This window comes from Odontesthes bonariensis, chromosome 17 (genome assembly GCF_027942865.1).
Source record: "Odontesthes bonariensis isolate fOdoBon6 chromosome 17, fOdoBon6.hap1, whole genome shotgun sequence".
In the NCBI taxonomy this organism is placed as follows: Eukaryota; Metazoa; Chordata; class Actinopteri; order Atheriniformes; family Atherinopsidae; genus Odontesthes; species Odontesthes bonariensis.
The window spans coordinates 18,588,302-18,600,547 of record NC_134522.1 but is presented as its reverse complement, the minus strand read 5'-3'; the positions used below and the strand labels follow the sequence as shown (position 1 = coordinate 18,600,547).

Sequence of the window (12,246 nt, the reverse complement as noted above, 5' to 3'; positions counted from 1 at the left end):
GTAACCAAAATCCTCTTATACATTTTGTTATGAGTAAGATAACCCCAATAGTGAAGAAAAGGGAAAGCAGCACAGAATCAACAACCACCATCTTAATAACCCTGTTTTTTTTTTCTCTTTTCCACCAGGGGCATGGAATGCTATCACTGAATACCATTTGGGGTCCCTTTTTACAAATGATGTCATTCTGTCCTATTTGCCAAAGAGTCTCAGGCAAGTCTAGATCAGTGTTATGACTACAGAAGCAACTGCTGAGGGGAGGTAAATGTTCCTGAACTGGGGTCTATTCTCATTGGAGCATAAGGCCTTAAAAAAGTCGTGTCGGCTTTGTATATGTGTGTTCTTAGATGACTTTCTCACTGCTGAGAGCTGGGAGTTTATAAATCTGACTGCCGTCCACAGGTCTTGCTCTGTTTGTAGTCTGCTGTGGTCAGGGCATGTGCAGTCACCTCTGCAGGGGCCATTCAAACTCATGCTGTGCTCCTTGTCTTCAATGAGGACACCACCTTTGGAAAACCATTATTTGAAGAAATGTATATTGCATCACATTTCTTGGAGCATTATCCTCCGTTTTGGGTTGTTTTAATACTGGGCTGTGTGCTGCAGGTTTCTCTACTTTTTTCTTGCAAGCACTGGATTTTCACCCAGCTTAATCACTCAGTTCAAATGTGTCGTAAACAGTCCCTGAATGAAAGCACTCATCTCTGCTACTTCATTACATGACCTGCATTAAGATGCAAACAGCAGGAATGAAAATTAACAGGAAGGGATGAAAATGAGACTATACACTGGAGAAGAAGTGGTGGGGTTATGCATGTACCCTGCATTTACAAGCGCATAATAGCATGAAGCTAATTTTCAATAAGCAAACCCATGGGACTGAAAAGTTGAAAACAAAACAAGCAAAAATCATAGCAACATGTAAGTACTTTTCTCACACCCATTCCAGGCTATATGTAAGGGTAATGTGACATGCTTTATATGTGAGTAGATTCCATGCGGAGTTTGTTGGCTTTGAAGTGGAACTGTGACAGATCTGGATTAGGGGGCAAAGTGTAAAGGTCTGATGTCGGAGCATGAAACGAATTAGAGCTTATTACATTCAAATGCAGCACTAAATCTCTGGAACAGCTACCATTTTTTTCCAAAGCACACTGTAAACAAGGCTTTTCTCAGTCATAGCGCTACACCACACCGACACTTGGAAGTCACAGCAGAGCTCCTCTGCAATGAGTCGTCAAACTTGATGCAGCTCATATAACTGCACAGCCTGAGAAAACTGGAAGTCACTGGATATGCCTTCTAAGTGCTCACTCTGCTCTTTGCTTTCTACTCTATGGAAAAAAAAGGAAAAAAAAAAAAAAACATGTTGGCATGTTCTGATAAGGCAGATGAAATTCTTAAGTGAAGTAAAGAATCATGTCACTGCTGTCTCTGCATTTGATTGCTCTTTGCTGTGAGGGCCTGTCATTGCTGTGGTATCCCCTCTGTGGTGGCCTGGCTGAAGAAGAACAGATGGTAGACAGAGGTGGCTTGTGTCTCTGTTTTCCAGGGTCGCTGAGCAGCCAACATTAGAACATAGTGACTAGACAATAGCTAGGCACCAAACCTCAACCCCTTCTCATTACCAGTGACTTTCAATGACTCCTGTGATAAACATCACCAAACTATGTCATATTGTCACTAACATCTGTTTTGCAAACACTCACACAGCAGCTGGTATTGTCACAGTGGCAACGTGATGACTCTTTTCCCTATGTCTTCTACTGATAGTCACACATTTGGATAGTGGCAGTGAACCAAACCGTCGCCTGGGTTGCTACGGGTGACTGGAGAACTGACTTTTGGGCTCCTGAGGCAAACAAGCACATGACAGATTAGTGTGTGGGCCTCCTCCAGGCTTCCACCTCTGTGACCCTTAGGAACCCCCTCTTTACCCCCTCCCCACCCCTGCTCTTATCCCTAAAACCCACTCCCTGCCTCTCCTTTGTCTCCACACTCTCTTCATCCAAACTCAAAACAACCTAAGGAGGTGGAAAAGCAAACTGATTCTCAATCACTGGAACATAGACATGAGTGAGTTCTTTATAAATATCTGGCTTCCAAATGTAATGCTATTTAGGCAAAATATACAAATGAATGTAATTACAGTAGATTGCAAGTAACCAAAGTATGCATTTATTAAGAAATAAATAGATGTTGTGCCATGTATACTGGAAAGGAAATAGTACACACCAACAAATATGAAATAAACAGCTTTCGGCGGTTCAGCGTAAAGAGAGAAAGGGCTTGGGTATTTCAAACTGTTTGCAGATGTGTGTCTCCACCGTTAAATGCTGCATCCACTGGAACAGCACACAAGGTTTAAAAGGACTAGATGAGCTTAAACAAAACTGGGGATACTACAAGACTGTTTAGTCTACTCAAACAAAATGCCCACTCCTTTTTTTAGGGATGGACTTGTACACTTGTTTATTGTATGGAACAAACATCCGTTGCCAGGGTTTGGCCTTGCCTGCGCCCATGTCTTGTGAATGACCCTTGCTGGCTCTTTTATGTGCATCTATAAAGGGTGGCAGAGAGAGCAGCTCCCACAGGAGGGCTCGACCTGACGATGACACCCTGTTGTCATGGAGACTAATGCTATGTTGGGCTTGGGTTGGGAGTGCGTGTGTGGGGGGGGTGGGGGGTGGGGGGTGGAGCACTGTCACTAGTGTGTCTAATGATGTTTGCAGCACAATGCACTCAACTCCTCAAAGGTCCTCACTTTTGTGATCCCCTGTATTAGCAGGGTTCCTGTTGCTTCACTGGCATCTTTGAGCGCTATTGTAAGGGTTCTTCAAGGTATGCAAGTGAAGCGCTATCATTTTATTTTCATAACTTCAGTAAAAATACAGTTCAGGAGTCAATATTCCTTTGAATATCACATTTAAGAAGATAAATGCCAATTAAGTGTTATGCTAATAAAAAAAGCCAACTAATCACAGATAAACGTTTCTCTTTCTCTGTTCATTCAGTTCTGTCTCTCATTCCAAAGGCTCTCTAAATGACCAAAGGATATATCACTTCCCTTTCAAGGAGCCCAGGGGACCAATACACCTGGCTTAGCAGCTTAACAGCATTTCCCCAAACACCCAGGCCAAAGGGTGGCCCAGTTCAGAACTTGAGACGCTTGATGCTTGAAAGAGCTACCTACTTTCTCATCTGACTGACCATTTTCCCTCTATCACTCAGTCTGTCCCTCCATCCTTCTAGTTCACACATTCACAGTAACTTTCAACTGGTTTGTCTCGCTCCTGAGGTCCTCTATTTATTTTCATAGGATTTTGAAGGTTTACACTAGTCAAAAGACAAGGCCAGGGCTCAGAGTGGTATCTTTGTATCTGAGTGCTTCCTGTTTTCATTGCAAGGCCGACCCTTGTCTTTACAGGGGTGAGTAAGGGCCAGCAGGGGGTGAGAGGGAAGGAAAGGCCAAGGGCGCCAAGGGGCTAATTGTAAATTTCAGAGTTTGCTTTTGCTAAACACTATCACTATCCCTTTTGGAACAGTAGCAAAAAGTTCCATCCTTGCACTTTAATTTCTCCTCTCTTTTCACTCTTCTTCTATCTTACATTCCCTCTATCTACATATCCAACATTTTCTTAATTCTGTTGGTTAGTCCATGTTTTGAAGTGTAGCAGAATATTATACCCCTAACAGAGAAGTTTACCTTTCTGATAACATAATCTCCCTGTAGTATTGAAAAGCTTATACCAACAGTCTGGGATTTCCCTTCCCCTAATGTGGCTGGAAGACATCCAGAAACTCATGGCGAGAGACAGGGGGGTGGCATTAGAGAGAAAGAGTGGGAGGGAGGATAGAAGAAGGGAGTGAAGAGACAGTCTGACCCTCTTCTGCCAGCCAACACCAGCTGATCTGTCCAGCCGTTTGCCAATTACATGTGGGACATTTAAGGTTGCCAGCTCACGTGCTCTCTAGTGCATGTGCGTATGGCCTTAACATAAAAGGAGTCAGGGATATCACAGCCTCTCCACACAGCCCTTTCATACTTTGTGGGATCAATGCGGCGCAAAAACTGTACTTTCCTCTCAGCTGGAATGGTGGCATTGTAGGGTTGGTGGTAAATATAAGCTCAAATAAGTTTTCTTCTTATAATTGACTGTCATGAAGAAAACAATGCTGTGGTTTCTCCAAAGTGAGTGTGAGGTCAGAGTAAGCCTTGGGAGGGTGGGAGGGGAGAGGGAGAGGGCAATTTTGTTATACTGAATCTAAAAGCCAACAGTTGTTACTATTGGCCCGTGTTGTTTTTTTTTTTTGTGTGTGTGTGTGCGAAGGGGGGTCCTGTCCTTTTGAGCTTTTCAGAAGATGTGACAATGGCTGGATGTTGAGAACATATGTAGGGAGACCCCTGTGGCTCATGGAAGAGGAGCTTCATGCTGGCCCCTCAGTTTGAGAAAATACAAGGCCACTCCTTTCACTCCTCACCCCTCAGTTAATGAATGCGTGAATGGCAGAATGCCGCTATAGGCCATTCAGGGGCCAAAGTCCCCAAGAATTCACCCTTCGACAAACGCATCCAGCTATGGCAAATACATTTGCTTAACAAATTAAAAGAAAGGAGAATGGTTAATGGGTGTGTGTATGTGTGTGTGAGAGAGAGGGAGAGTTTAAGGGTGGGAGAACTGGATGGTGAGAAGAGAAGGGGGATAATTCAATTAGTCCTCTTCCTAAGCAGAGAAATGAAAGCAGGTTAAAAGGGAGGGATTATAATTTGTACAAGGCTGGCCAGGGCTTTGCACAAAAGACACAAATAAAGATTGGAGAACATCCACAAGCAGGGGATGTGATAAAGGAAAGAGGAACAGAAAAAAGGGGGCCTTGAAAGCTCTGCTCTGTCTGAATTCACCAGATCTCTGAAAGATGTGCCCAGCTCTGGGCCTTTTCCCTACCGTTTCTTGCTGTTCTTTCAATTTTTAAACAAATCTAAAGAAAATTGTTGGCAACTCTTACAGGGGGTCTGTGCAGAAGGGAATGCTGAAATTGTGAGAGGCTTTCATCAAAGAAATTGAAAATCAGACAGAAATTCATAGTCTAAACACAAGGTGTGTGAACACTTAGTGAATTCAACGTCATTAAATCGTTTAACTTTTTTAGCACCACTCACACACACACACACACACACACACACACACACACACACACACACACACAGGACATTCCAACCATCACTGCTCATGTTCAAGGGAGGAAAAAAGACCCATAGCAGAAAGAAATGTTTTCCTAAATGATAATTAATAATAATGAAAGTTTAGTCTCACTCCTGTCCTAAGCCTCTGAATGAAGCCTGGTCTGTGCAGTTTGACGAGAGGTCTCCAGTCAGGGAGCGATGGAGCTGTGAACAGCTGTGAAGTCATTTTGATAATGATGAGAATAATAAGCGTGTAGACTGGCGTGGTGGAGCTGCTAAGGCCTGCGAGGCTCAGGGCTTTGCTGTTGCAGCTTCACTGCTCCTGAATAGATAAAAGTGATTAAAGCACTCCTGATTATCCCTGACCAATATGTAATGGATTTACAGCCCTTTCAATTAGGCTGTATTTGCTGGCCGCTTATTACTTGGGCTTTTGGTTAGGTAATCAGGGTAGAGAGAGCTTTGGGTTGGGAGTGGGCACTTTGGTGGTGGTTGGGGGGAGGCTCCAGGGAGCACAGGGGGGCACCTGACCCTCTTAAATGTGAGGATGATCTGTAATACTATAGCTCTAAACTAAGTCTCTTCTACTTTCTCTCTTCTTTTGCTTTGCATCATCCCTCCATCTTTGGAACAGGGAGGCACAAGCTCCGGCAGCTTATGTGTCCCAGCGTGACCACCTCCTTCTGAAACCTGACCTATGTAGCAAAATCAATACAACTTGATGTTCTGATAATGTCCTAACATTAGCAAGGGTGAGGGGACATGTGAGAAGACCACCCCCTTTTACAAAGACACTGTGGCACTTAAATTCCAAATCCAAGTCATGTCAAATGAGTGTGTTTCGTGAAGCGAATGAGCTCGTGTCAGAGTTGTTTGGCCAACAATTTCTCCTCAGCTATGGAGAAGAAATGCAATAGCATGAAGTCAGTCAGATTTAAAAAGCGAAAATGCTGAAAAGATAATTAAATATAGTCTTTGCTCATTCCAATGAGAAGTTGCATCATAAGAGACATGAAGTACATGTTGCTAAATCTGTTCCCTCAGTCTTCTTTACACTCACAATTGTTCTCCATTAACTATCACTCTTCTTTATCTGCTGAGAAACTTTCTTCACGCCAGGCAGTGCATCTCATACTGTAGTAAATGTCATGGATTGTTTGGCCCTTTCCTGATCATCCAGAGTGTGCTGAGCAGGGCAAACAGTCCAGACTGATTAGATTGACCTGGTCACTGTGTCCCTCTGACAGGCGTCTGACAGGTGAGCATCACAACGCTGCCATCACTCTTTCTTTCACTTGCTCTCACAGAAACTGCAGTGTGCATGTGCGTGTGCTTATGTATGCTTTTTGGAATGTGTGTGTGTCTAAATGGGTTACTTTCATGTGTGCATCTTCAAAGCATAATGGTTTTACTTACCGTGAGATGCTGGAACAGCCACGCCCTCATGATGTTTGTGGCCACTTTAGGGAAAATGCCACGCTTTTTCTGCCTCTTCTTATCCTTGTCTGGATCATCATCATCCCCTGTGCCAGGCGATGCAACGCTGTTGTCTAAGCCATCTCCTGGACAGAAACCAAACCCAGGGTTAAATAACATCTCAGACCACACCATAGACTATACTGTAGATATGTTGTAATGTTCAAAGCTGAGTTTAAGGCTCATGAAAGATGGATAAATGGACAAATACTACAGATACAGATGAAGGAATTCGAGAGTGGTTCACTCAGGCCGAAAGATTGCCACAGCAAAGCCGGTGTTGTGCAATGAAGATGTGGAGGTTGGGGGATTTAGACGACCTTAGAGACAGGCTCATACAGAGACTGAGGGGTTTACACAGAGGCCTAGTAGAGCTGCTCTATACCCCAGAGTACAAGAAAGGGGAACAGGGGTTAATGACTTTATTGTTATGGTTGGACACTGAAACACTGTGGTCCTCATTCAACGACAACAGTTGAAAGAGGAGAAAGCAAGAAAAAAAAAAAAAAATGGACAAGGAGCCTGCAAATACAGGAGAGACTAGGACTCATGACATTAATTCAATTAAATTTGCATGCTTGACGTTACATAGGGCATTTTTCTTTCCATCCTTTGAAGAAAGCCAAAGGGGACAGAATTGAGTTATGCGGTTATGTACAGTAATACAGATTTATGAATTCACAGCATTCAGTTGAGGTGCATGAGCATTGATATGTGATTTAGGGAGGTTCATTGTTGCACTTCGATGCACATAATGAACTCATCGTCTGCTTCCCCCACCCTCCCCAAACTTGACCCCCCCCTCCCTATTCCACCACAAGATTAGCATGACAGGCCAGCGGAAGGCTTTGCCTGCATTAATGTCCATCAGCGTTTGATTTCATGAGGAGAACATGAACATACGCTGGCACGATTTCTCCTTCAAATTGAAGTTTCCATCTTTGTCCCTTGCCTTTTTCTTGTTCCTCTTCCTCTGCATTAATTGTGCATTAGCAAAAATGATTTACTTTTAACAGTCATGGTTATTTTTTCTTGCCCCCGGGCACAAATGCCTTGAAAGCCTTCCTTGAGGGCATCTAAATTATGTATCTGAAAAACTCCTCCACTAAGGAAGAGAAGGACCCTGACATTCTCAAAATTCAGGCGCACATGTCCTCCTGTTTTTGGGGAGGCATCAATCACAACCACCTATACAAGCCTTAATCCCGCATAAATATTTGAACTAATAACATTAAAAAGGGGGAAAGAAAAAGGATCCGACTGGTGGCGTAATCAAATGCAAAATAAATGAAGAATTCATGGCCAGCAGGGGCCCGCACTTCTAACTTTTTCCTCTTTCTTTTCCTTTTTTCTGGCCCCATTTTTTCCCTCTCTTTTTTCTTCTCTGTCTCTCTTTTCTGTCTGTGCACAGTGTTTTCCTTCCACATCATTAGTGCAGAGCCACACGAAAGAGGAAAACAGAGAAGTGCCGACTTTGCGCTCCCTGTGTGAAGTTAAAGAAGCAACAGCCCTCCTGAAGGACATATGGGTACGGGGACACAGATAAGGGGTGTTGTAATTGTAGAATGGGCTTTCATTAGTGGCAAATGCCATAAATCCCAAGCTAAGTACGAATCCTTGTTCAGGAAAGCCTAAAACAATAAACTTTGGTCTGGCCATAGCCCTACCCTAACTGTGAGGGGCTTCCTGAGAAATGCGACCCAGACGGAAGCTAAGTCTAACTCCCCCAGTTTGCTTCCAACTTCAGTAAAAACACAACTAGTGAGCTGTGAATTCTAACCACCCCTTCTTTGTTTCTCTGCTTTTGAGCTTCACTGAATAATGTTGATACACAGTTTGGTGTTTGTTTGTATGCCGCTAGGTTTTGTGTTGATTTTCGAGCTTGTCTCCAAATCCCCCTCCTGCTGTGAGCAGTCAGGCTCATCCAATAGAACCACACAGTGGCCAAAAGGCTGGCAGATTAATTTTATTGACGTTTCCATTTTCACTGCAATGTGATAGCCTTCCCCCTGGCCAGGGCCAATGCGACCCGTGCGTATTTACAGACTGACCTGTCACTTCATTACCCAGCATGCTTGCTGCCTCCTGCCCCAGCCCGAAAGGATGAAACCAGACTCCCCTACTTTTCAGCTCCTGTCCAGCTTACATACACATGGATACTGACATGTGTCCACAGATCAGACAAGCTGTATTCAAGCATCAATTTTATGTACAGTTTTAAAAGTTGTTTCTGAAATGGCTATTTACATGCAGATGTATGCATGTTCTCACCAGAGAATGAAGAAAAACTAAGAGTGGACATAACATGAAAAAAAAAAAGAGAGCGCAGAAACAAGACAAAGCATGAGCAATAAAGAAGGAGTAGAAATAGAATAAAGAAGATCCAACTTGCTCAACCTCATTACATCTAAAGGAGAGCTGGTGCTTTGCATCCACCCCCACTCCTTTCTTATGAGCAAGAGAAGGAACGCTGCAGGGCAAATTGTCCCAAACGCTAATGGTTTCTGACTGTTCCCTGGCAACTCTGCCATTCTAACCTGCGTTGATGTGCACTCTGGAAAAATTGGGTGCGGAAAAAAAAAAGTACAGGGCAGAGCACAGGGAAGCGTCCCATCATCTGGCCATGTGACACAGATGGGGGTTGGCTATTAGGAGGCAGTCGAAAGGCCTAGGGGAGCCGAGGTGCTAGAGTGTAGCCCCAGGCACTTTTGGAAAAGCAGTGCCCTTGGAGACGGAAAAAAAAGACAGCCCCCCTCACCCCCACCCACACACTCTCCCCTCTCTCTTTCTGTCTTCCTTCAACCTTTTCTCCTCTCGCCCTCACCCTCCCTCCCTCTATCAAGATCTTGACTTAAAGTGTCTGCAATGAAAGTTTCTGTGAATATTTTCAAATGCAAAGAAAACTAAGAGAGTGTAATCAGGCAAGAAGGAAGACAATGACCGGACGCAATGAGGGTAAGAGAGTGAATGAGCCCACTAGCAAACAAACAAGCATGAATCCAACAGCACATTACGCTCACATACATTCCCTCTCTCATCACCAGTGGGTGGTTATTAAAAATGCATTCAGATATATCTCCTAGTGAGTAAATTGGTCTCAGGGCTTAGCTCATTATCAGGCTGGGAAAGGACTGTAAACACATTGCAACTCTGCTTATCTAATGTTGGCACATTCAGGGTCGCTTCAGGAGTTCTTGTACAAAAAAAATGGTGTTATTATAAAGTGTCCCACAGTTTCTGCTGAGAGTAGTGGGAGTTCTGAAAACACTAGAACCCATGTTTCATGTCTAGGAGGTACCTACTCCTGAGGGAGCCACTATGGTCTAGTCAGCCCAGGAAGTAATATGGATATAACCACAAGTAACACATATTACCGCTGTACAAGAGTGCCCTCCGTCTGCTGTTTTACCATTCACAGATCGCCATGTATGAAAAGCTGCAAACCACATTAAAACCTAGTTATGGTTAGTTGTGGAATGGCACTCCAGATTAGTCCTTATACCATTCATATATTAATCAAAAAGACTCTGGAGAAGCTTTAGATATTGTGTGTATATGACTCTAAAGGCCGTGCTCCAATTTTGCACTGGGAGGCCCCCGCATTTGTTTCAGGGTAATGAAGCAAAAGTGTAGAAGCAGTGGCTTATGGAGGCTGTGGTTAAAGTGACTAATTACAACAGACCCCCCACGCCCCCTGTCAGCCCAAACTCGTCAGGCATGTTCACCCAAGCTCACCCAAATACGGTGAGGAGAAAAACTCATAAGGAGAGTTACAGTACAAGAGAAGTAGATGGATAGGCTATGGGGTTTGTTGTTGCAGAAGCTTCTTTGGATTCTCTACCTTAACACACCATTCTGACCAGGCCCTCCACCTCTCCCTCCAACACCCTCCTATTACACCACCTCTATCCCTGCAGGCTTGGCTGCAGAGAATAAGGAGAAAAGAAGAAGGGGGATTTAGAGCCTCCCTTTTCCCTCTTTTTCTCCTCAACTTTTCAGCCAACATAAGCGCCGTTTAGCACATTCAGTCCCCCCAAATGGCAGCGAATGAGAGAAGCAGTGGGGGCTCCTCTTTTGTCCGTCTGGTTACCCCTTTTATTTACTCTGGATTTACGAAGGGGTCTTTGCCGGCTCTGGGACCACATGCTTTTGACACACACAATCTCTCTCACATACACAAATGTGTAGAGACTCTATTCACACTAGTGGAACAGCTAACCCTCCTTTGCTCTGTGCTGACTGAGGATTACAGGTCCTCTTGCTATAACCAGATGCTAGCAATATGCTTCACACGTAATATAGTCAAGTACCAACAAGTATAACATAATCCTTTTAATGATAAAACACTTACTTGCCCAGCCGATTTGTAACTCTTAGTAGGCTATCAGTGTGATTCTATGACTTTGTGTGGACATGCCATATGGTTTCCTGCACTTATTCAGATGCATACAGTAGATGAGGGCTCTAAACGGAACAGTTTTAGTGTGGCTGTGCCACTGCAGCCAATGTTTTACGCTGATTATTTCCTGATCTGTGCTTAAACAAGCAGCAGCCCCTTGCACTGGACCATAAAACAACAGCTTAGTAAACAGCAAGCATGCTGACAAATTGGTGGCGCTCAGGCCGGAGTCATTAACAGCCTTGAAACCTGTCAGAGCAATTACAACAAACTCTCTCCTTCAGCAAGTCTCCCTGCCAAACTCAGATGTCACTACCCGCCTCCTGTCTACCACCCCCCTTACCACCAGGACACTAGCTAAAGGTGAACGAGAAAACACAACCCTTTTCTCCCGTCTCCTTCAACAAGCATGTCACCCTGGAGAAATAAGAACAAACCGCCGTCTCAAACACAGCTGTATCTGAAACCTTGGGGCTACAACTGAGTGGTTCTTTTTTCATGAGAAATAATGTGTAGTTGTCTCCCTACAAAAATACATCATTAAGCGTTCCATTAAATGAAGTGGAATAAGAGCTTCTAATTAGATGGGTTTTTTTTATCAATGTGCGAGGAAGCAAGTCAGTCAGGCAGTAAGAAAGGCATGGAGGGAAGGAACGAGGGCGGTGTGGAGGGGGGGCAGTTGCTCAACAACTCCTGTACCTCTTCTCCCTCCCCTCTCCACCCCTTCTCTAAGCCCCCTAACCCTGCCATCAGGCAGATATCTCTCTGTCATCCCTGGAATGCTGAAGATAACTATCGCCTCTCCACCGATATAAGGCCTCTCACAGCCACAGTGTTGACCCCACTGTGCACATCCCTACCATAGAGGATGAGGTTGAAGTAGAGGGAACCGAGAGAGAAACAGAGGGGAGGGGTGAGAGTGTTGTGTTGGAGGTAAAACATGCTTTTAACAGCCAGTAAGACCATTTTACCTTATAACCCAAAATATGGGCTGGAGCAAAGCCACCCTCCTCTTTCAGCTTCTCCCCTGGAGCCAAAGAGGAGTAGTGGGTCCAGAAGGGAGAGGGAGGACTGGGAGAAGCCTTTTATACCAGTCACTGCCTACACCTCTCTGGGTCTTTTCATAAAATTATAATCTGATAATAGCCTACAGTACAGTTACAGTTTTCAAATACTTTCCTGT

The 12,246-nt window shown here is 44.2% G+C and overlaps 1 protein-coding gene across 8 annotated transcripts in view; it reads right to left on the bottom strand.

The window, feature by feature from the left end:
• The window catches only part of meis2a (Meis homeobox 2a), a 76,774-nt gene that overhangs the window by 37,890 nt on the left and 26,638 nt on the right, over positions 1 to 12,246 (bottom strand). For 7 of the 8 annotated variants that reach the window (XM_075488137.1, XM_075488140.1, XM_075488141.1 and 4 more), the window contains exon 8: positions 6,605 to 6,750. In XM_075488137.1, coding sequence (XP_075344252.1) covers positions 6,605 to 6,750 — 146 coding nt within the window. The remainder of the gene's footprint in view (positions 1 to 6,604; positions 6,751 to 12,246) is intronic. The other variant, XM_075488139.1, reaches the window with a different exon arrangement.